The 25287-nt window shown below is 39.8% G+C and overlaps 1 protein-coding gene across 3 annotated transcripts in view; it reads left to right on the forward strand.

The window, feature by feature from the left end:
• The window catches only part of MTUS2 (microtubule associated scaffold protein 2), a 379630-nt gene that overhangs the window by 38657 nt on the left and 315686 nt on the right, over positions 1–25287 (forward strand). Inside the window, exon 3 of one of the 3 annotated variants that reach the window (XM_028107283.2) lies at positions 17900–18097. The exons of 1 other annotated variant lie outside the window; for it this stretch is intronic. In XM_028107283.2, the coding sequence (XP_027963084.2) occupies positions 17900–18097 (198 nt within the window). The remainder of the gene's footprint in view (positions 1–17899; positions 18098–25287) is intronic. One more of the 3 variants, XM_028107293.2, reaches the window with a different exon arrangement.

Consider the following 25287-nt stretch of genomic DNA (forward strand, 5'->3'; position numbering starts at 1 on the left):
TAATTGTTTGTATGTCTTTGGTGTTGGTTGTGATCTCTCCTCTTTCATTCATGATTTTGTGGATTTGGGTCCTTTCTCTTTTCTTTTTGATAAGCCTGGCCAGGGGTTTATCAATCTTGTTAATTCTTTCAAAGAACCAGCTCCTGGTTTCGTTGATCTGTTCTACTGTTCTTTTGGTTTCTAGTTCATTGATTTCTGCTCTGATCTTTATTATTTCTCTTCTCCTGCTGGGTTTAGGCTTTATTTGCTGTTCTTTCTCCAGCTCCTTTAGGTGTAGGGTTAGGTTGTGTATTTGAGACCTTTCTTGTTTCTTGAGAAAGGCTTGTATTGGTATATACTTTCCTCTTAGGACTGCCTTTGCTGTATCCCAAAGATTTTGAACAGTTGTGTTTTCATTTTCATTGGTTTCCATGAATTATTTTAATTCTTCTTTAATTTCCTGGTTGACCCATTCATTCTTTAGTAGGATGCTCTTTAGCCTCCAAGTATTTGAGTTCTTTCCGACTTTCCTCTTGTGAATGAGTTCCAGTTTCAAAGCATTGTGGTCTGGAAATATGCAGGGAATGATCCCTATCTTTTGGTACCGGTTGAGACCTGATTTGTGACCTAGGATGTGATCTATTCTGGGGAATGTTCCATGGGCACTAGAGAAGAATGTGTATTCTGTTAGAATACTTGGTTAGATTTTAGTTCTTTTATTTCTCCAGAAAGGATTTCTCTAATATCTTCCTTTTTTTTTTCAAGCCCAGCAGTATCTTTATAATCATCATTCTGAACTCTAGTTCCGACATCCTACTAATGTCCATATTGATTGGGTCCCTGACAGTTGGTACTGCCTCTTGTTCTTTTTTCTGAGGTGATTTTTTTCCATTGTCATTTTGTCCAGAGGAGAATAGATGAATGAGAGAAGAAAAGGTTAACAGGGTAGCAATGTCCCCAGAAAAATATACACTAAACAAATCAGAAGAGACCTGAAATGGGGGAAAAGAAAGGGAAAGAAAGAAAAAAGAAAAACAAAAGAAAAACAAAAAAAAGAATATCAAATATGATCAGGCTAGTGAATAGATCAGTGCCACACATTAGATTTTGGGCATATTTTGGTCTGTTAGAAGAAACTGCCTCCCAAAATTTTAAGGAAAGAAAAGCTTATAGATGTACAAAGATAAGGGTAAATATGATGAAGGGATGGAATATGACTGTAAAGATGAATATTATATAAGACTTTATAAAAGGAATTGATAAGTTGGCTGAAAAAAGAAAGAGAAATTAAAAAAAAGGGGGGAGAGAATGTGATCAGGCAGGAGACTAGAACAAAGCCATACACTAGAGATTTAGGCTATATTTTGGTCTGTTAGAAGAAACTGTATCCCAAAATTTTAAAGAGAGAAGAACTTATATATATATACCAAAAATAAGGTTAACTACAATGAAGGGATAGAATATGACTCTAAAAATGAAAAATAAAAAATATTTTTTAAAAAAAGGATTGATAAGTTGTTGGTTGAAAAAGGGAAAAAGAAAAATTAAAAAAAAAATAACTTTGAAACACTAAAGAATCAGGGGGAAAAAAGCCATGAATTCTACGTGCAGTATTCCTCTAACGCTGGAGTTCTGCGGTTCTCATTGATGGGTAAACTTGGTCTTGGCTGGCTGTTCTTGCTGATCTGGGGAGGGGCCTGTTGCCATGGTTCCCAAATGTCTTTGCCAGAGGTGGAATTGCCCTGCCCTTGCTGGGTCCAGGCTAAGTAATCTGCTTGGGTTTGCTCTCCGTAGTAGCTTTTGTTCCCTGCAAGCTTTGGAGGATGAGAATGAAATGGCGGCCTCCCAATCTCCATCCCAGAGGAGCCGAGAACTTGGGGCCCCGCTCCTCAGTGCACCCCCAGAGAAAATCAATCACTCCTGTCTCCCCACTCTCCGGCCGCACTCCGTGCTCACCCGGCCTGTGATCGAGCGTTTCTATCTCTGGTGCCGAACCCTGTGTGGAGTCTCCAAACCCAGCAGATCCCTGCGCTGCGCTCCTCCCAGGGGAGGAAGAGGAGTCTGCCCGGGTTTGCCGTTTGTTGGGTCCCTGCTGGAAGAGCAATGGCCTGACTATGCCACGAATCACGGTTTATGGCAACCCCGAGCTGAGAGCCCACTCCTCGGCTCTGTCTCTGCAGCCAGCTTCCCCGCTCCGATATCTGGGAGCTCTGCTGCGCTCAGGGGCCCCCGGTCTTTCTGTGACCCCAAGGGTCCTGAGACCACACTGTCCCGGGAGGATTCCACCCCCTGCTTAGCCACTGGAGCGACGTCCCTCAGCGGAGCCAACTTCTAAAAGTTCCAATTTTGTGCTCCGCTGCTCTATCACTTGCCAGAAGCGGCCAACGGAGGGCCCCTCCCCCGCCGTCTGTCTTCCCGAATATCGCCTCGGATTCACTTCTCAGCACGTCCTACCTTCCAGAAAGTGGTCGCTTTTCTGTTCAGAGTTGCTGCTATTCTTTTCTTCAATCTCCTGTTGAGTTCGTAGGTGTTCAGAATGGTTTGATCCCTATCCGGCTGAATTCTTGGAACCAGATGAAATCCAGGTCTCCTACTCCTCTGCCATCTTGCTCCTCCACTCCTTTACCCATTTTTAAAATGTGTTTAGTTTCAAGAGTTCTTTGTATGTTTTCAATACAAGTCCCTTCTTATGTATATGATATGCAATATTTTTCCCCATTCTGTTGGTGCCTTTTGGCTTTCTTGTTTGAATCCTTTGAATTAAAAAAGTGTTAAACCTTGTTAATGTCCATTTTCTCTATTTTTTCTTTTGTTGTTTATGGTTTTGCTATTATATGTAAGAAGCCTCTGCCTAACTCAAGTTCATGAAGATTTATGTCTGTGTTTCCTTCTAAGAGTTTTATAGTTTTGTCTCTTAAATTTAGATAGGTCATCCATTTCAAGTTAAGTTTTGCATGTGGTGGGAGGTGAGGGTCCAGCTACATCCCTTTGTATGTGGCTCATAAGTTTCCCAGCACTGGAACTTTTTAGTGTTAATGATTTGGTTTTGCTGAGATGATTTTAGTCATCAGAGTAGAGAATTTACCCTCCCCTCTGTCTGGCAGCTCACTCCACATCTTTCCTATTGGCATATCTTCCTTATTTTCATTGTACTTCACACTCTGGGATTCCACTTATATCCCATTTCACAGCTGTACTATGAATGTTGAAGGTGCTACTTAGGCCTGGGAGCTATAAGTCTAGGGCGATCAGCCATCCTGGTCTGCTTGATGGCACTCAGGGGTTTCCTAAGATGTGGGACTTTGACAGCTAAAACTGGGACCATCCCTATGTAAAGCTGAGGCATCACTGAGCTGGTAGAGAGAATGCCCCACTGAACTGAGCCTTGTCCTCAAATCCAGAGGGTCAGATGGCAGCTAATCTGCAGTCATCTGAAAGCTGGAGGCTAGAGGACCCTTTTCCAAGGTGGCTCACTCACACAGCTGGAAAGTTGGTGCTAGCTGCTGACAAGAGGCCTCAGTTCCCCCCATGTGGGTCTCTACACAAGGCTGCTTGAGGGTTACGACGTGGTGGTCGCCTTCCCCCAAGGGTGAGCAGCCCAAGAGACCAAGGAGCAAGCTGCAGTGTCTGTTACAGTATAGCCCAAGGGGTTTCACACCTCCGGTGTTCTCTGAGTCACACAAGTCAGTAGGAGGAGACTCACTGTGGAAGGGGACTACGCAAAGGTAGGGATGCTAGGAGGTGAAGATCATCGCAGGGGAGGGCCATCTTGAAAGGCTCAAAGAGTTCGAGTCTGGCCTGAGATTATACACTTGATGGGCAATTTTATTAAACCCAGATCTTAAGTACAGTCCTGAGATATGCCACTTTTATTTATTTTTTTAATTGTGTCCTTCTTTTCTCCTGTGGGAGAGTTGCAGCCTTCATACTAAAGAGTTTTGTTTACAACTTCCCCCGTGAAGGAAACTTGGTGAAAACAGCTGCTGTTTTTGCATGGTCCCCAGCAAGGTGAGAGAGGAATTGTTTCTGAGCTGTCTGAACAAAGCAAACCAACTCTCTACAGAAGGTCTGCGAAAGAAGAACCTATTTGTCAAAGCAATTAAGAAGATCTAGTAAGGTCTAAAAAAAAAAATAGTTTGGTTCAAACAATGCCTTGCCCTGGGTATATAAATATGCCAGAATAAAAACCCACTTCTCCCACATAAAATTATAAGGAAGAAATGCGCCTTGAAGAAAAACTCTGAATCATTCTACTACATTTTACCTTCATTTAGTTCTTTCGTTCCTGTAGCACTAGGTCCCACCTGTGTTCTGGCCTTGCTCTCCCTTTTCTCTCAGGCTGTGGTGATTTGTGAGCGAGGGCCTCTGCTTCAGTAGGTTGTAAGCCCCACTTGGGGAGCACTCCTTTGTTTCTGAACTTCCATAGCACCTTGTGAAGTGCTTGCTCATGGTAGGTGTCTATGAATGCATATTGAATTGGATTAATATGTATTTACTTTTCTTTTTTTTAAAGATTTTATTTATTTGACAGAGAGAGACACAGCGAGAGAGGGAACACAAGCAGGGGGAGTGGGAGAGGGAGAAGCAGACTCCTGGCCGAGGAGGGAGCCCAATGTGGGGCTCGATCCCAGGACCCTGGGATCATGACCTGAGCTGAAGGCAGATGTTTAATGACTGAGCCACCCAGGCACCCCTGCATTTACTTTCTTAAAGTCTGTTTTACTGCCTGGGATATCAAGAATGTTGGACAATGATGGATGGACCTTTATCAATATAATATTAAACCTTAAAAATACTATAATCTGGTTCTATCTGATTAAAATATTTCTAGCAGAGATATTTATTTAAATACATACTCAAAGAAGAATCAATACACAAAGGAAAAAGTTAAGAACAAATCTAGTTCTTCGGTTTTCATTGAAATGTGAAGATTTGCATTCTTCAAAAGATTTATTTTTCAAAAGAAAAACTATTACTTTGAAAGAGAAACACATCATTTAAACATTCAGTAGCAGCAAAATCTCTTGTTGTTCAAACAGGAATTTTTATCTTTTTTCTTGTCAAAATGTTGCAGAATATAAAGCCTTGATAAGCCTAAGTGAGTATACCTCAACTTCTATGCATGGGATTTGGATATTGGATCTTAGAAAGGATTTTTTTTAGATGTTTATTAATTTTGAAGTTATTTTAATTAATTTCTCAATTACTGTTATATCCATTTGGAAGGGTCTTTGATCTGCTGTTCCAAATATGTCATTCACTTGCCTATTTTCCTGGGGAGAACTCACAGTGATAGACCAAATTCTGTATCTGATACAGGTCCCTTGACAGTGAAGATACTGGTAGAGATTAGAACAATAGCCATTGCCCTACCTTAGTGTAAGCCAATTACTGAACCAAAGACAAGAATTCTCTATTCTTTTTTAAAAACTTCCATTTTAATATAATAGCTTTATTGAGATATACGCATATGCTACATAGAATTCACCCTTTTAAAAGGATACGGTTCAGTGGTTTTTAATATATCCACAGAATTGTGCGACCATCACCACAATCAATTTTAGAACATCTACATGACCCCAAAAAGAAAGAAACCCTGTACCCATTATCAGGCACTGCTCATTTTCCCAAACCCTAGCCCCTGAACCACTACTCTTTCTCTCTCTATAGATCTGCCTATTCTGGACGTTTCACATAATAGAATCATACAGTATGTGGCCTTTTGTGTCTGGCTGCTTTCACTTGCTTTCAAGTCCGTATTGTAGCATGTATCAGTACTTAATTCCTTTTAATGGTGAAAAAAATACTCTACTGTATTGGCATTGGCATTCCACATTTTGGTTATCCATCGGTTAATTGATGTACATTTGCACTTTTTCTGCCTTTTGTCTGTTATGCACAGTGACACTATGAAATATTCACATGCAATTTTTTGTGGGGGACTTATGTTTTCATTTCTCTGAGGGATATACCTAGAAGTAGAATTGTTCTATCATATGCTACCTGTATGTTTAACTTTTTGAGGAACTACTAGATTGTTTTCCAAAGTGGCTGCACCATTTTACATTCCTACCATCCATGAATGAGGTCCCACTCTCTCCATATTCTTGCCAACAGTTGATAATGTCTGTCTTTTTGATTATAGTTATTCTAGTGAGTGTGAGGTTGTTTCTCATTATAGTTTTGTTTTGCATTTTCCTGATGGCTAAGAATATTATGCATCTTGCCATAGGCTTATTGGCACTTTGCATATTTTCTTTGGAGAAATATCCACTCAAATCCTTGGCTCATTTTAAAATTTGGTTATTTTTCTTTTCCTGGTCGAGTTATATAGTTATTCGTATATTTTGGATACTAGAAAGCCATCGGATACATATTTTGCAAATATTTTCTCCCAGTTTTAGGTTGGTTCCCCCCCCCGACTTTCTTGATAGTGTCTTTTGAATATAAAAGCTTTCACATTTTTTTCTTCAGGTGTACTGAGAATTGACATATATCACTGTATAACTTTGATGCATACAGCATGATGGTGTGGTTTACGTATATTGTGAAATGGTTGCCGCAAGAGGTTCAGCTAACATCCATCTTCTCATATAGATGCAATAAAAAGAAAAGAAAGAAGAAAGAAGAAAATATTATCTCCTTGTGATGAGAACTTTTAGGATCTACTTTCTTGGCAGCTTCCCTGATATCACACAACAGTGTTAGCTGTAGTCCTCAGGGTGTACATTATGCCCGCTAGTACTTATTTATCATATAACTGGAAGTTTGTACATTTTGACCATCTTTCTCAAGTTCCTCCTCCCCCAGCCTCCTGCTTCTGGTAACCACGAGTCTGATCTTTTTTCTGTGAATTCATTTTGAGTTTTTTTAATTGTTTGTTTTAAGATTCTCTGTATAAGTGAGATCATACAGTATTTGTCTTTCTCTGTCGGACTTATATCACTTAGTATAATGCCTTCAAATTCCATCCAGGTTGCTGCAAATTTTCTCATTTTCTAATGGCTGAATAATATTCCAGTGTGTGTGTGTGTGTGTGTGTGTGTGTAAAATAACTTCTTTATCCATTCATCTATTGATGGATGCTTAGGTTGTTTCCTGTCTTGGCCATTGTAAATAATGCTGCTGTGAACATGGGGGTGCAGATATCTTTTTTATGTTCTTTGCCTTTGGATATATTCCCAGAAGTGGAATTGCTGGATCATTTTAATATTTTGAGAGTTCTCCATGCTGTTTTCCATAGTTGCTATGCAAATTTTCAAACCCAGCTGCAGTGCACAAGGGTTCCTTCTTCTCCACTTCCATACCAGTATTTGTCTCTTATCTTTCTGGTGATGGACATTCTAATAGGCACAAGGCACTATCTCGTGGTGCTTTTAATTTTGAAAACTTTTACTTTGGTTGAAATTCAGTTTATTTTTTTCTTTTGCTTATGCTTTTTGTGTCACACATAAGAAATTATTGCCTAATTTGAGGTCATGAAGATATATAACTATGTTTTCTTCTAAGAGTTTTATAGTTTTAGTATCTCTATTGAAGTCTTGAATCCATTTTTGAGATTTTTTTTTTTTAATATGACAAGAGGTAGTGGTCTAACATCCTTCTTACACATATGTAGACCTAGTTGTCCGATCACCATTTGTTGACAAACCATTTCTTTTCCCCCATTGCATGGACTTGGCAGCCTTGTTGAAATTCAGTTGACTATAAATGTTGGGTTATTTCTGCAAACTCAATTCTCTTATATTAAGCTGTGTCTGCCCTTATGCTAGTACCACACAGCCTTGATTACTCTAGCCTTGTACTGAGTTTTGAAAATTAGACCTATGAGCCCTCTAACTTTGTGTATTTTTCAAGATCATTTGGACTATTCTGTGTTTTTTTTTGAATTTCCACATGAATTTTAGGATCAGCTTGTCAGTTTCTGCAAAGAGGCCAGCTAGAATTTTGATAGGGATTACATTGATCTGTAGATCAGTTTGGGGAGTAGTGCCATTTTAACAACGGTGAGTGTTCTAATCCATGAACATAGAATGTTTTCCACTTGTTTGTGTATTCTCTAATTTATTTTAATAAATTTGCAGTTTACAGAGAATAAGCTTTACACTTTGTTTGTTAAGTTTATTCCTGGTATAGCCACCTTGAAAATATAGATGAACCCTCAAATTTGTTCAGATTCCCATTTAGTATTAGGAAAATATTCAGGTAATTTGGATTTATAGTAAACCAAAATGAAATATTATAGAGTAGCCTTTTCATGAAATAGCTTTATAGTCTAGAAGCAGTGCATTTCATACTTTCAAGCACGCTGGTATAAGTAAAATTCATACAAAGCAAAACCCCCAAAACCTCTACCTTGGTTCTCACACACAGTTGACCCTTGAACAATGTGAGGGTTAGGAGCACCAATTCCCCTGTGCAGTCAAAAATCTGCATGTAACTTTTGTCTCCCCAAATACCTTATTACTGATAGCTGTTAACCTGAAGCCTTACTATTGACCAGAAGCCAGCATACAGTTGATTACCACATATTTTGTATATGTATTATGTACTGTATTCTTACAATAGAATAAGCTAGAGAAAAGGAAATGTTATTAAGAAAATCATAAGGAAGAGAAAATACTTTTACAATACTGTACTGTATTTATTGGAAAAAAGAAAACACGTATAAGTGTATCCATACAGTTCAAACCTCTACTGTTTAAAGGTCAACTATAATTGGAACTTTACCAGGGAGGTGATTGCATAGCTACCTTAGACAATGAAATAGAAAGCCCTCATTTGCTTCTCTTTCCTAGTGGAGATTGATAATGGCACAAACATACTTCAAGAGGGTGTAAAAAGCTTTATTATCTACATATTTCATGTTTCTGGGGAGAGCAGAACAGGTCTTCCAAGGAAGTCCAAATGGCTTGAAAGAAAGCAAGGAAAGGAGATTCATTTGGAGTTGTTTTTGTGGGTAGGGAGTGGGGTATGGGTGATTGTTCCGTACTCAGGCAGATGTTGGAGTGGTTTGACTTTCCCACAGGTGCCAAGAGGGGAACACCACACTTGCTTGTGAGCTTTCTCAGATGGGAAGAGCCAGAGAGCCCTGATGTTTGATGACTAAAATGTGCTATATTTAATTGAATTTGAACTTATTTAGTAAGCCATTATAGTGCTCTATGAAGCTTGCAGCCTAAGGTCATTAAGGAAGGTAAAAAGTCCAGTGAATGCCTTGTTCAAGAGCCCAGTGTTGTGTATTCTGAGAAGCGAAATGATTGCCTTGTTCGCGATCAGTGATGTTTGGAACTCCAAAAGCGGATAAGGACTGTCATGGTGAGAGCTTGTACTGTGGCTCTAGGGAGTGTAGAAACATGTGTGACCTGAATTTTATTGTTTGGGTCTCTGTAGCACAAAATGATTCTCAAACTTTTTTTTTTCTAATCTTAACACAACCCTGAATAAGGAATTATTGCTGCCACTCGCTGGACCAGACAGCCAGGCCAATGGCAATGGCCCAAGAGTGTAAAAACATGGGGATGGGACTGACTTGGGCCAGAGCACCCAGTATTAGATGATGCTTTGAAGTTTGTCTAATTGTGGGACGCTTGGGTTGCATCCTTTTCAGGAACATCTCAGCTACGGGATGAAAACAGCAGCTCTCAATGAGCTCCATCATGTGTGACGGTTATGGTTCCAACCATATAAAGTGCATAAACTCCTATTGTTGTTCATCAGTTGATCCTAACGGGCTCCACAGGTAGCCAGTGGGTCTGGGAAAAGAGTGATGTCCTCTGGCACTGTGACATCAGGCAAGGGACTGAGGACAGGGAGACCACCCCCTTCTGCAGGTGGGCTATGCCATAGGGCCCAGGTTTGGTTCCATCCTGTGGCAAGAAGTCCAGGCTACCTCTGCTGAGTTTGTGAGTTTGTGGGATGCTACTTTTATAACCTACGGCATATTGGGGACCTTGGTACGCAGGGTCACAGGTTCAGGGCAGACGAGAGCTTTACTTTTCAGGAGAGACCAGCAGGGGCCCAGCCAGTGCCACTCTAATACTGTATATTGCAGGTCCAAGGAGGTCGGTTTCTTAGAGTAGAAGCCTATGAGCAACTTATAACCATTATTGGTAGTCTAGAAACTCCAGAAGGCATGAGAGAGGTTGCTAAAGCCTCTTCAGAGAGAGTGTCTCTGAGGGCAGTAATGGAAGTCTGTGTTGATTGCAATTTGGACAGATTCTAGAGCCTTTCATTGGAGGGGATCCCATGAAAGGTGAGCCACTTTGCAAGTAACAGCATAAATGGGCTTACGTATAGTTTGCAAATGAAGAATATTTTGTCTCCTGAACCCAAAGGAGTCTAAAAGACCCTGGGCTTCTTTTAATATTTTGGATATTGAGAGAATCACTGTTTCTTGACAGTATCAGGGACAGAGTACCCCACAGCTTACCAAATAATTGGTAGGAATTTAACTAAGGTGGCAGGGCCTTGTACAACTTTGTGTTAGGCAGTGGCCCATCCGTTTTTTATGGGTGTCTTTGTATTTGTATGTCCTGAATAAGTTTGTCATATAAATGCCCTCAAAGGAAGATGTCATCATTGTAATGTCAGACCTATGCTCCTGGAGAACAGTGGATCCAGTCAAGATCTAGCCCACAAAGATTTTGTGGGTAGCCGCTCTGTAAAGATGTTTTGTGTCCCTTCAGGAAGTGAGGGAAAACTGTGACTGAGGGACTAAGAATGGGCCAGACTGTCTTGTTAAATGAGCAGTAGGGGTCTTGTAGTAATGTGCTTCAGTTCTTGCAGGCCTTGCTTTAATGTATAGCCCAGTCCTATTAACTGCTTTAACCGGAGGTATGGTCTGTAGGGTCCCATTTTGTCAAGCCAAGTTTTTTATGTGTCAAAACTTTAATTTTCTCTAAATTTATTAATCACAGAGTGTTCATATCCACTAGGGGATATTTTAGGGCAATGGATGCTCTGACTCTGGGAAATTGAGGCAAGATGATAATTCTCATGGTTAAGATGAAACATATCTATGTTTCTTTTATTTCTCGTTCAGTAACTCCCTTAAGATTATGGAATATTATAGGGGATATAGTATTTAAATTTAATGAGATCCCCAGGTATAACTATAGTTTGAGCCCCAGTATTGATTAAAGTCATAAAGGTTTTCAATTAGTACATTTAAGGAGATGTTAAGATTAATTCAGAAGCTACATTATAGATATACGAAAGTCAGTGCCCTTTTTATCTTTTGGTGTATAAATTCTTTTAGGAAATTTTCGATTTCCAATTGGGTCCAACTGTAGACCTCTGTTTCAGTTTTTTGTTTATTCTGCCAAATCCAGCTTCTTCCCTTCTCCTTCCTCCACCCCTGTATTCCTTTTTTTCCCTTGTTGATTTTACTGGGGGTTCTCTCTACTCCCCTTATATTTGTAGATTTCACCCCCCCCCCCCAGAGAGCTCCCCATCAGTATCATCAGGGTTGGAGACCTCTCCCATGACAGTGTTACTTTATATGACTTAAGGACCCCAGGCTTAAGGAGGATTTGAGTTAACCCCTTTTGCTATGCTATAGAGATGCCATGGGTGTTTTTCTCTATAACTCCGAGGATCAGGATTTTTGTTGGGACAGAGGCATAGACAGCAGCAGCAACAGAGATATTTAAGGGGCCTGCACAGCCATTTGCTTTTAGGAGTGCAGACCTCAGCACTTCACGTACTGCTTTTTCTGTTTTTTTGTGTGTGTTTTTTCCTCGAATGACTGCTTTTTCATGAGTGATCACCCAGGGGACCTGTATGCAGCAAAAGGTAGTCTTTCTCCTGAGCCTGGCATTCGTTACAACTGCATTTTAAGACATAGGTGCAGGACCCCTAGGCCACACTAAGGACCCCACCCCAATCACATTTCTGTCTCTGAACAACCAATTAATTATTGAAACTTCCAACATGGGTCAGGTTAATCTATGACAGAGGCTCTGTCGGACTCACTAATGCAGAGCAGAGCAGCGCAGCTCAAAGCATGAGCTAGCCATCAAGCAGCAGCTCCAAGGCTGTGCTTTCCTTCTCTCCTGTTTTTTTTTTTTAAGATTTATTTATTTATTTTAGAGAGAGACAGCACACGAGCAGGAGGGGCAGAGGGAGAGGGAAAGAGAAACTCAAGCAGATTCTGCCTGCAGCACAGAGTCCAACGTGGAACTCGATCTCATGACCTGAGCCAATACCAAGAGTTGGATGCTTAACCAATCACACCACCCAGGTGCCCCCAGTGTGTGTTTTCTATTAGCAGAGTCAGCTAGCAAGCAAAACACGAAGAAAGGCTCCCCGTAATGGGGGTCACTGTCTCAGCATCCTGGTCATACCACCTATTGTTTTGGTCACCCTGAAGAGATAGGAGGGACCTCCACCCAAAATTTGGTTTGGATGTCAAGACCGATGATGCCATACACAAAGCATGTTATGAGGGAGTTTATTACTCACATAACTGAGGTGTCTGGGGAGAACAGTGCAGGCCTCTCAAATACATATGAAATGACGAGAGAGAACAAGAGAAGGTCACTGATTCACCTTACTTTATTGTTGTCGGGGTGGGGGGAGGTGAAGTTCTCGTGCATGTGGGAAAGGGTTTGTGTAGTTTGACTTGCCTGCCAGTGCCAAAGGAGGCTGTCCTGGGCTTTCGTATCAGCTTTTCTAGATATGTGGGCAGTGTAAAAGGAGGTGTGGGGTTTGAAACCTGATAGCTGTTAGCAGTCAAGCATGAAAAAAAAAGGGTGGGGGAGTCCAACCCTTTACTACATTTCTTAAATGTTTTATTTTGTTGATGATATTGTAAATGAAACTTTATTAATTTCATTTTTGGATTAGTTATTGCAAGTATATAGAAATACAATTGATTTTTGTATATTGAACTCATTTATTACAAGGTTTTAGTAGATTTCATAGGGTTTTCTGTATACAAGATTGTGTGATCTACAGATGGAGAAAGTTTTGCTTCTTGTTTCCAGTCTACAAGCCTTTTAATTTTCTTGCCCAATTGTCCTGACTTGAACCTTCCATAAAATATTGAGTAGCAGTGATGAGAGCAAACTGCCTTGCCTTGTTCCTGATCTATGGGGGAAGGATTCATTCTTTTTCCATTCAGTATGATGTTAGCTATGGATTTTTTTCCCTCCCCTTATCAAATTTAGGACATTTTTCTATTCATGAAATGCTCTTGGAAGTTGTCAAGTGATTTTTCTGCATATATTGAGATGATCATGTGGTTTTTCTTTGTTTTGTTCATATGACATAGTACATTGATTTCCATGTTATACCACTCTTAAATTCTAGGGATAAATCTCACTTTGTTATGGTATGTAATACTTTTTATATGTGGCTGATTTCAGTTTGCGATATTTTGGTGAGAATTTTGCATCTGTAAGGGTTTTCTTTTTCTTCGTGATATGTTTGGTTTGGTTATCAAGTAACACTGGCCTCATAGAATGAGTATGGAAGTGTTTCTCTCTCTTCCTCCCTCACCCCCTGGAATAATTTGTGAAGAACTGGTATAAATTCTTTAAATGCTTGATAGAATTCTCTATTAATGATATTTTGGTCTGGGCTTTTCTTTGTAGGAAGTTTTTGGATTACTAATTCAATTTCTTTGTTGTAAGTATATTCAGATTTTCCATTTCCTTTTTTTTTTCATTTGTGTTTTCCTGGAACATGTTCATTTCACTAGGTTGTTCATAATATTCCCTTATAATTCTTTCTACTTTTGTAAGATTAGTAGTGATGTCCCCTCTTTCATTCCTCATTTAACAAATTGAGTCTTCTCTCCTTTTTTCTTGATCAGTCGTAACTAAAGGTTTGCCAACTTTGTTGATCTTTCTAAAAACCAAATTTGATTTTGTTGACTTTCTCTTTTACTTTTCCATTTTGTTATATTTATTACCATTATAGTATTTATTATTTCCTTCCTTCTACTTATGTTTGGTTTGCTCTTCTTTCTTCGGTGTCTTTAGATGGAAGATTACTTTATTGATGTGACATCTTTCTTCATTTTTAATGTGGACATTTGTTCTTATGGCCTATCTCTACCTTTGGGCAAACCTCTTAGTTATGACTCTGCTGGGGGGTGTGGCAGGGACACTGGTCTGCTTCTCTAGGAGTGGCAATCCTGATTTACAGGTGGCTGCTAGGCAGGGTCAGTAGCTTCTGTTCTTCTCCCTTTACCTCTCCTGATATTGAACCTCTAGCCTACAAGTGAGCCAGGGCAACAGTGATTAGGGCCCCAGTATTTTTGGCCTGCTGTCCCTGGGGTAGTGCCTCTGCCCTCTTACTTGGGGCTGGGTGAAGGGAGAGTCTCCTGACCTCTTGGCCTCTTGCTTGCATGTAATTTAGTTTCTGTAACATGGACCTGGGGGGAGGGCATAGGGATTGGGAAATGATGGTGGCCCGCCTCTCGCAGTGAGATATGGTAGTTCTTGAGCAGGGGGAGAGGAATCCTCTTGCCTTGGTCCCAGCCACCCAGAGTAGAGCTTTCATCATGCTGAGATGGACAGGGTTGCAGAGGAGGAAAGGAGTGGGTCATGGTCAAGTGCCATCCAGTCTGACTATTCTTACTGGGATTTAGTAGATTTTCATTTATAAATGTTTATTTGCTGTATGCCCTTAGAACAATTTCTAGAAACTTTAAATGATTGTTGTTTTTTAAAAATGATTTTTACTAATTATGGTTGGTTTACTGGAGAAAGTGTCCATGAAGCTCCTCGTGCCATCATTGTGGAAGATGTCTCTCTTATGTGTCTGCTCAGTTTTATTTAACATTAATTGTTATCATTTGTTTCTTGAGGACTTACTGTACACTTTGATATGCTGTTTCCATCAAAGTCTATTCTTGAATGGTCCAAGGACACTACATACTTGAAAAAATAGATTCTTCTGACATGCTGCACTTGAGAAATAGTAAAGAGTGCACATTTTTATAAGTAAATTCCTTTTATGAGAAACTAAGATTAAATTAAGGCACATTCAGTCAGAACAGCTGAATGTAATGCTGAAGCGTACCTTTCCCAGGCTGATATGGCATCTTTGACGTTTTCACCCCAAAGTATGCTCCATGGACTACCTGAGTAAGAATCATGGAGGTGCTTGTTTAGAAAGCAGAGTTTAGAGCCCTATTCCAGCCTAGTTCTCATGCAGAGAGACCAGTGGAGGTGTTCAACCCACACAACAGGCTATATTAATGTTGTGCAAGCTTGGCTACTGTAGACTTCAGCTAAATTTGACTGAATAATTTGTCAAAACCACTGTGCTAGGCACGGATAGTTTCCAAAGAATGAGAACTGTTCTTCCAAACCCTGAAGGTATGTAAACTATTTGTGAGATGTATCTGGTAGGAGGTGAGACCACTGGATAGTAACTTGATGTATGGATTATATTAAATTTAGAAAAAATTATGTACACAGAGAGTTGGTGTAAGACATACTCCCACAAGTAGCCTACACCCACATACACTCACAACATGTGCCTTTATTCAAAGGGAAAGATGAACTAAGGGAAAGTGAAAGCCCAGAACTCACTTAGAGACCTACTTCGTGTCTACTTGGGATCCTGTGTTGTTGAGTTCCCTCTCTGCATGTTCATGCTACCTTTCTACCTATGACATGAACAATCCTTAAATATAGGTAAGGGTAGAATAGGATAAATTCCTCTTTGAACATTTTCAGTGCCTGTATTGTCTTACGTAATGATTTAATAAACTTAGTTTTCATTTTTTAAAGGAATTTATTTATTTAGCTAGTTAGTTATTTTAGAGAAAGAGTACACATGTGCAAGTTCCTAAGCAGGGGGACAGGTAGAGGGAGAGGCAAAGAATCTTGAGCAGATTCTGCATTGAGCGTGGAGCTCAATCCCACCACCGTGAGATCATGAGCCTGAGCCAAAATCAAGAGTTGGATGGATGCTCAACTGACTGAGCCACCCAGGAGTATCTGGTTTTCATTCTTAAATGAATATTAAATGAATGTTTATTACATGCCAAGGTGTTCTGTTAGGAATTCTGACCTTTCCTTCATTCTGAAATATGGGTTTCTTTACTCAGAAAAAAACCCATTTATTCATATTCTTCTCACTTGATTTTGTGTAATCTTAAATCAGTTATTGATTAACTGGGTTGGGAAAGAGATTATACTCTTTCCCTCTATAACTGAAATTAGTATCAAAACATGATGGATTTAGTGTATACTTATTATTGAAATCACATCTGATTTTTTAGCAACTGTTTTACAGGCGTTATCCAAAATTGCTTTAGTTTCAATTTATTGTGAAAATGTATCTGATTTACGGGGACGTTTTCATTGTTCTGGGGATATCATCTCAGAGTATGCGAAATGATAGAACAACAATTGAAGGCATTGACCTGACATTTAATTGCTGATACAGAAGGGCCATTACTACTTATTAAACAGTGATTATTTCTCATCATATTTGAACATTTTTTTTCCCCAAGCAGGACAGAACTGAATTGGGAATATTGCAGCCCCAGATCCCTGTTCCCTCTTCCCTCTGCACTCACCTGATTCCTCCTCCTCCTAGTCCTGACCCAGAAATCGGGAAGCCATAGTTGTACATATTCTGCTTTCATCTGGATGTACAACAGGCTACAGCCTCACTCTTAGGGGAGCTCCTAGTAGAGGAAGAGGCACCACTGAACCAGATTGGCATCTGTTGGTTCTCCACAGATTTCCATACATGGATTTATTTCTAATGTAGATTCTTCATTGATTTTTAGACACAAATTTTTTAAAATTTTTTTATTACTAGTCTGAAACCTGGTTAATCTTTCAGTAGATAATAAGGACTGAGGAGCATTGCTGAAGGATCTGTATATAATAAGCACTCACAGTAAATATGGCAGGTGAAAGTTCTAAATGGCTTCACTAGGACAATTATACAGAATATTAGGACTTCTGGCCCCTTTTCCTTTTAAGGAATATTAAAGAGCATTTGTGTGTGATAACATCCTGGTTCTATCTGATATTGAAAGACTTCTTATAGTGTGGAGATGATCATTGTAGTGGCCATGAACAGAGCCTGGTTCAGATATCATCATGCTGAGATGGTGGGTTTATAGCATAATGTTTTATTCTTTCAAAATTAGCTGGCTTTGCACATATCTGGGAACTAATTTTGAAATTTAGTTTATTTTTTTAATTTTAGTTTAACATAAAACCAGATCATGGAGAAAGGAAAAAAAAACCTAGCATTAATTGGAGCACCTATAAAGTTCTGTTACAAGCAATAATATTTATATTAGACCTTTGAGGCCAATTTTATCATCGCAGTCCTTCCATGGGAGGAAACTGTAGTTCTAAAGTGTTGGGTCAAGTTTCTGAGGTTACACAGCTAGTAAATGACAGAGACTGGATTTCGACCTGGCCAGCTCCACAGTTTGTGCCCACCTCATTCCTACAACCAACAGAATGTTAGCAAACGATTCTTTGTACATACTTCCATGAATTATCACATACTGTTTAAAATTGCTGATGAATTATTTGCCACAAGGGCCCTTTGCCCACTGCATGTCAGATTTTAAGGTGTAAGTCTATTTCACAATTCTAGAGTAACGTGCAATATAAGTGTTCATTCTATTCAGCTTCCTAAGCACTGTATACCTACCTTTATTTATGGTCATATAATAGGACTAGTTGTCTGTTCTTGTCTCATCTGCCCCGCTGCCTCTCCTCTTATTTGAATTCTCTGAAACCCCCAGCCCACTGTGAGGGACCTTTCTCATAAAGATGTGTTTGTGAATGTGCTAAAGCACACCCTGCAAGATTGATTGTGGCCTGTTTATGATAGAGCTAGATTAATATTCGTAGTCCATGTATTCTCTATCTTGTCAACCGATCTTTTTTTTTGTTGTTGTTGTTGTTGTTTTTGTTCATTATAGCAGATTTAAAGAAAGCCTCCGGTTCAAATGCTGCAAAATCCAATCTACCCAAATCTGGACTTCGTCCTCCCGGATACTCGCGTCTCCCGGCAGCCAAGCTAGCGGCGTTTGGCTTTGTGCGGAGCTCCAGCGTGTCCTCGGTCTCCAGCACCCAGTCGGCGGACAGCGCACAGCCGGAGCAGAGCCGGCTGGCCAACCGTAAGTGGGCGGGGCCGGCGTGCGCTACTCCCCTGCGGGATACGCCCCTCGGGCCACACTGGGCCAGGTAGATCAGCATGCGGGTGTAATAGTTTCATTCCTTTGTGTATGAAAGATTTGATTTGACTACTTTAATCTGCCATTCTTAGGACTTTAGAAAAGAATCTACTGAAGAAAAAAAAGCCTGTTTGGCCCTATCATTTTTCAGTTATGAGGAGCTAACATGCTAGAAAAAGATGTTGAAATATAGAAAATGACTTATCCAGGGACTGACTCCAGGAGCCCTTTGCTCCATGGATTCTATGTAAGAAGTCAAAGAAAGATCCAAAACAGGTGTTACATGAAACATGTATTAAATAGTGGTGGTGAGAATCTTTTTAGTTACCTGGGATTACCTGTAATGCCTTGATTTTGATGGAACATTTGGTTGGATTTCTAAAAGTTAACCAAATGATATTGAAAATAAAAGAAAACACAGCTGAACTTCTTCAACTTTGTGTCCAGAAAGGTCCCCATTAGTTGAATGAGGCTACTCTAGGCCTGGTTCCCGAGACTGATGTTATAAACTATATTTTATAAAGTCTGAATTAAGTCTCAGAGTAAGTCACAAACAGCCACTGTTTCTAAAGAAGATCTGGAGGCTGCCCCATTTGGCTGTGCCTTTGATGACCAAAACCCATCTCAGCCTGTCAACTTCAAAGTCATTGTTATTGGATCTGAAGTCTTGACATCTCAGATGTTGGTTAGCAAGAACTTGCCGGAAGGCCAGGAAAGTCTTAGAGGTTTTCATGTGCAGGGCTGTTTGGGAGGGATTACAACAGTTGAATCAGGCTAAAGTAGTAAGGGAAAGAGACAGCAGGATGGGGTTTGGGGGGGAGAGTTTGAGAATGAGATTGATTCATATATTTTTTTTTTAATTTCCTTTCTCTGAGCTTGCTCTTTATCCTTTCTTGGGTTTAGAGAGCTGATGTGCAGTACATTTGTACTTTTACAGTTCTAAATTTTGGTCTACCTAGTTATTCCTCAAAGTAGTACATTACATTTTCCTTTATCTTGATGTGTTTGTAAGCAGTTTCTGAGAGGTTTTTGCTCACTTGGTTTCCTAAAGGTGCTGCATCTCTGAACTACTTTCACACAGGATTCATGTTAGGAATACCATTGTCATTATGGATTCCATCATGGCACAGTAGATGTATCAAAATCTGAAATGTGAATATAATAAAGAACTATTTGCAAATGTGGAACTCCTATTTTTAGATATGTGTGTGCATATTGACAGTCTGAAGATTTTTAATATAGGGGCAGCTATTTGTCATAGTTTTTAGTAGTAAAATTCCCAGTGGCATGTTTCTCTTTTAGAGGGAGCACGAGAGTGACAAAAAAAAATTAAAAATCTCACATAGTATATATCTTTCCAAGGAAGATGCTAAAGCCTTGATTTCTTAAAAAAATAATAGTAATTTCAAGATGAATTGAGTTTTGTTCCCATGGCAGCAGCTTTTGCTAAAGGAGAGCTGACAGGTGTGGACAGAATCATTCCAGGTGTATGGGCATTTAGGGTATTTCTTCTCACCTCTGCTTCAAAGGACACTAGAGAGGGATACCCTGAGCACCCAGAGAGACAAGAGCCATAATGTGCCAGGGAAAATAACTCCTACTTTAAAGACTTCATATTAAAAGTAATAGGTATTCACACCAAAAACTTTAAGATACCTAGGAATCAACCTAACCAAAGAGGTAGAAGATCTGTACTCTGAAAACTATAAAACACTTATGAAAGAAATTGAAGAGGACACAAAGAAATAAAAAAAGCATTCCGTGCTCAGGGGTTGGAAGAGGAAACATTGTTAAAATGTCTATACTACCCAGAGCAATCTACACTTTTAATGTAATCCCTATCAAAATACCACCAGAATATTTCACAGAGCTAGAACAAACAATCCTAAAATTTGTATGAACCACAAAAGACCCCGAATAGCCAAAGCAGTCCTGAAAAAGAAAAGCAGGGGTGCCTGGGTGGCTCAGTCAGTTAAGCATCCCACTCTTGATTTCGGCTCAGGTCATGATCTCAGGTTTGTGGGATTGAGCCCCATGTCGGACTCTGTGCTCAGTGCAGGGTCTGCTTCTACCCCTCTCTCTCTGCCCCTCCCCCTGTTCACCCTCTCTCTCTCTCTAAAATAATTAAATCTTTAAAAAAAAAAGGCAAGGCTGGAGGTATCATGATTCTGGACTTCAAGCTACATTACAATGCTGTAGTGATCAAGACAGTATGGTACTGGCACAAAAATAGACACAGAGATTAATGGAACAGAATAGAAAGCCCAGAAATGGACCCATGCCTATATGGTCAACTAATCTTCGACAAAGCAGAAAAGAATATCCAGTGGAAAAAAGACAGTCTCTTCAACTAATGATGTTGGGAAAATTGGACAGCCACATGCAGAAGAATGAAACTGGACCACTTTCTTACACCATACACAAAAATAAATTCAAAATGGTTAAAAGACTTAAATGTGAGACAGGAATCCATCAGATTCCTAGAGGAGAACACAGGCAGCAACCTCTTCGACCTTGGCCATAGGAACTTCTTACTAGACATGTCTCCAGAGGCAAGAGAAACAAAAAATGAACTATTGGGACTTCCTCAAAATAAAAAGCTTCTGCACAGTGAAGGAAACAATCAACTAAAAGGCAGCCTACAGAATGAGAGAAAATATTTGCAAATGACATATCTGATAAAGAGTATCCAAAATCTGTGAAGAACTTATCAAACTCAACACCCAAAAAACAAATAATCCAGCTAAGAAATGGGCAGAAGACATGAATCATCTTCCAAAGAAGACATCCAGATGGCTAACAGACACATGAAAATATACTCAACATCACTTATCATCAGGAAAATACAAATCAAAACCACAATAAGATACCATCTGACTCCTGTCAGAATGGCTAAAATTAAGAACATAAGAAACAACAGGTGTTGGTGAAGATGCAGAGAAAGGGGAACCCTCTTGCAATGTTGGTGGGAACACAGACTGGTGCAGCCACTCTGGAAAACAGTATGGAGATTACTCAAAAAGTTAAAAATAGAGCTACCCTATGATCCAGCAGTTGCACTACTAGGTATTTACCTAAAGGATACAAAAATATGGATTTGAAGGGGTACATGCACCCTGATGTTTATGACAGCATCGTCAGCAATAGCCAACTATGGAGAGAGCCGAAATGTCTATCAGCTGATGAATGGATAGAGAAGATGTGGTATACACACACAAACACATATACACACACAATAGAATATTACTCAGCCATCAAAAAGAATGAAATCTTGCCATTTGCAAGACATGGGTGGAGTCTGTGTGTATTACGCTAAGATAGTAAGTCCGTCAGAGAAAGAGAAATACCATATGATTTCACTCATGTGGAATTTAAGAAACAAAACAGATGAACATATGGGAAGGGGGAAAGAGAGAGAGGGAAAGAAACCATAAGAGACTCTTAATGATAGAGCACAAACTGAGGGTTGATGGAGGGGAGGTGGGCAGGGGATGGGCTAAATGGGGGATGGGCATTAAGGAGGGCACTTGTGATGAGCACTGGGTGTTTCATGTAAGTGATGAATTACTGAATTCTACTCCAGAAACCATATTGCTCTGTATGTTAACTAACTAGAATTTAAATAAAAATTTGGAAAGAAAAATAAAGGTAATGTGTATTCAGAATTCTTTTCTGTATTTTTTTAAAAAAACAACAACAGTATTTAGAATTGACTTGACATGTAACTATATGTAAAATTTGTCCTTAACCTATAGACCATGGAAAACCTTCTCACTTATTTGAGTTGATATCTTAGTACCATTAACACTCTCCTTATACTTGTTACTAGATTTCATGTCAAAAAAAATTTTGTTTCTGTTCTTTAGTGGAGGGATGATGCTTTGATGATGAGGATTAAGTAAAATATGAAGCCTTTGAAAGAGCCAAAAGTCCTTAGGTCAAACCCTTGGAGCAAAGCTTTGTTGGTTTAGCTCATCAAAACACCTAGCATGATATCAGAGTTGGTTCCTTTTCCTTCTTGGAACATTGGGCTTTCTTCAAACAGTACATGCACATAGGATTCATTTTAGGAATGCCACAGTAATTAGGAATTATAATGTGGCACAGTAGATGTCTCAAAATCTGAAACATGACTATAATAAGGAACTCTTTGGAAGTGTGTAGCTCATATTTTTAGATACACATGTGCCTATAAACAGTCCGAACAGGGCCACAGTGACCGAAGCATACTATATTTAGGACACTATTCAGTGATTCATTAGGAACTTGGTGTTTCCTGGGTGACTTTGGCTTAGCTACAACTCTCTCTCTCTCTCCGTGGTTTTCCTGGGTCCTGAGGGGCAGGTGACAATGAGCATGGAGAGGGGAGACCCCTGGGCCCCCCATGGACCTGGGTTTCGGCTGTTGGGTGTAGAATCTGCCCTCCACCTTTGGTGCAGGGAGGTGGTAGAGTGGTTGGGGAAATAGGGATGCAGCTGGGGAGGTGGACAGAGAGGCTGACATTGTATAAATGATCACAGCACAAGGGTGTATATGCCCACAGCCTTAAAAATGATACAAAGCTGGATGGATATTCCTGGGTTGAGGTGGAAGGTTAGTTTCTGATTAAGGTGATTGGGGAGTTTCTCAAGGGGTTGTATTTGGGGAAGCGGAGATGGACTCTTGAGAGATCTTTTGTAGGGGAGCTGTTGGTGCATCCAGAAAACCTACTGAATTTGAGGGCTTGCCATTTCTGGCACAGCCTGCAGTTCATCATAGCATCGTCCATCTTCTGTACACTGAGGCCAACATGTTTGAGCTCCCCAAGATTTGTTCTCATGATGCATCTCTTCCAATTCTTCAGGCTTCGCCTTGCTTATCTTAATCCATACTTTCAGCTCTCAGCACTGTGGCCACACTACCAACTCCGTATCTGCAGCCCCAACCTCTTTCTAGAACTACTCACTCTCATTTCACATGATGCCAAGCATCTCCAGCAGGTTGACCCGGGTTGCCTCAAACTGAACATTTCCCAAAAATGAATCTTTTGTTATCTTTTACAAACCAGCACCTCCTTTCACCGTTGCTCTGTCTGTTAATGAAATCTGCAGTCTGGCTACTGAGGCTGGAAATTTTAGGATCAGCATTGCTTCTTACCTTCTTTTTGCCTTCCTTTCTATTCAGTGATCAGATCTGGTCAGGTCTCACTCTCTCATGTAGTCTGTGTTTGTTCTTCTCCTCATCTTAGTTTAAGCCTGTAGTACCTCTCACCTAAACCATTCCTCATACATCGTCACTCTGTAATTTGTAAGGCACATGGTCCTAGATCACTTTCCCTTTCACCCTGTTTTGATTGCTTCATGGTACCCCTGTGCTTGCTTCTGTTGCTTGTTGGAAATTCCAGGTCCTCCAAGACCTGCCTGGTTCCCTTCTTGCCTCTCCCACATCCCATCCCCTCATGTACACCCTCAACTGGCCAACCAGAATTGTTCACTTTTTCTTCTGAGGGCTTTGTGCTTTCCTGCCTTTGTGGTCTTGGTGTAAACCGTTTCTGGAATGCTCTCCCTCTTTCCCCAGCCAAATTTCTCTGTAGATTCTGGAATTTTCAGGTGCAATTCAAATGCCACTTCCTCTAAAAAATCGTCCTTCATCTGTGAACCTGAAGCGATCTTTTCTCCTGGGAACTCCTGTGGCTCCTTGCTTGCATCCCTTTTGTGGATTATCACATACTGTCTCATTGTACTTATTTATTTCTCTGCCCTGTCTCCCCTGGATTATAAGCTCTTCAAGGATAGGGGCTATGTCTTTTAATAATTTTAGTATCCCTCATGCTACCTAGCATGGCCTTTACAGTAAGAGTTTCAAAAGAAATTCTTTGCCAATAGAAATTTTCTTACATTTTCTCTTATGTAAGAGTATGGAACAAGAGAGAGCCCTGAGAGTAACTTGAGCAGCTTTCAGAAGTATTTTGTAGAGGTAACTTATTTTCACTTTTATCAAGACTTTCACAGGTCTTGATAGTTGGTGGAGTTCATCATCATTGTGGTTTTCACAGTTTTCTAGAATCTCTAAAATGTTGCTTCTCTTGACTATGGTATACCTATAGATATTTTATGCAACTCAAAGAGAAAATATAATAGGTCATTTAAAGTATGATTATATTCAGAGATAAATCATCATGTAGACCTAATAGTGTCACAGATATCTAATAACCTATGTATCTCCTTGCATGTAATTAGTCACTTTCAAAGAATTGGCCTAAAACCCTACCATTGTGGCTTTTTGTGAAAGAATTTCAGAGTTGTCAAAATTAGACCTCTCAATTGGAGAGATTAGATATTTTCATTAAATTCTAGAGTTTTATTTCTTATTTTAATACTTAAATAAGTAGATGTTCTTTTAATTACCAAATAGGATTTGGGTTCTGGGGATAATAATCTGAAATGGAAAATCACTAGCCCTTTTGGAAGGTTAATCAATGAAAATAAGAGTTAATATGAAAGCTTTTTGTAATGTTAACTTCAGCATTCGTGCTCATGAGTAACATAAAATACATTTACATAAATAATACATTTGATTTTCTGTATCTGACATGAATTTTACTTAAGTTCAGAGTTGCCAAGAAGTATTATTACCAAAACAACCATTAGTCTATCTCATGTTCCATTGGCAAAGAGGGAGTCATTTTTTTATTCATGGAAAAAGGAACCTAAAGGGACCTGTGAGGTCAGATTTCAGAGAAGCTCTTGCGTATTTGAGATTAAGCCTTATTGACATTGTACGTTCCATTTCAAAACACTCCGGATAATGATCATGTCCACCCAGAGATGGGATTAGAGTATGAATGCCTTTTGTTTTGTTTTATTTTGTTTTGTTTTGGTTGACCATTTTTGGTTGAAAGTAAGATAAACTGAAATTTGGGGGATGATAGGTAGGTAGGATTATGGTAGTGGGATTATGGTAGAAACCATGTCTAGTTGAACTGCCTCATTTTTCTTGGCTGTCTGGTTTCGTGACTATCAGACTGTCCATTTCCCTTCCCCAAGCCAGCCCTCTTTTAGCATCTGTTTTGGGGTAAGCACAGAGCTCAGTGTTGCAGCTATTCTGACCAGGACACCAAAATTTCACTCTTGCAAAGTTAGAATCCAGTGGGG

This window comes from Eumetopias jubatus, unplaced genomic scaffold (genome assembly GCF_037043125.1).
Source record: "Eumetopias jubatus isolate StellerSeaLion01/CBP00866 unplaced genomic scaffold, mEumJub1_p1.0 scaffold_3, whole genome shotgun sequence".
Lineage (NCBI taxonomy): Eukaryota > Metazoa > Chordata > Mammalia > Carnivora > Otariidae > Eumetopias > Eumetopias jubatus.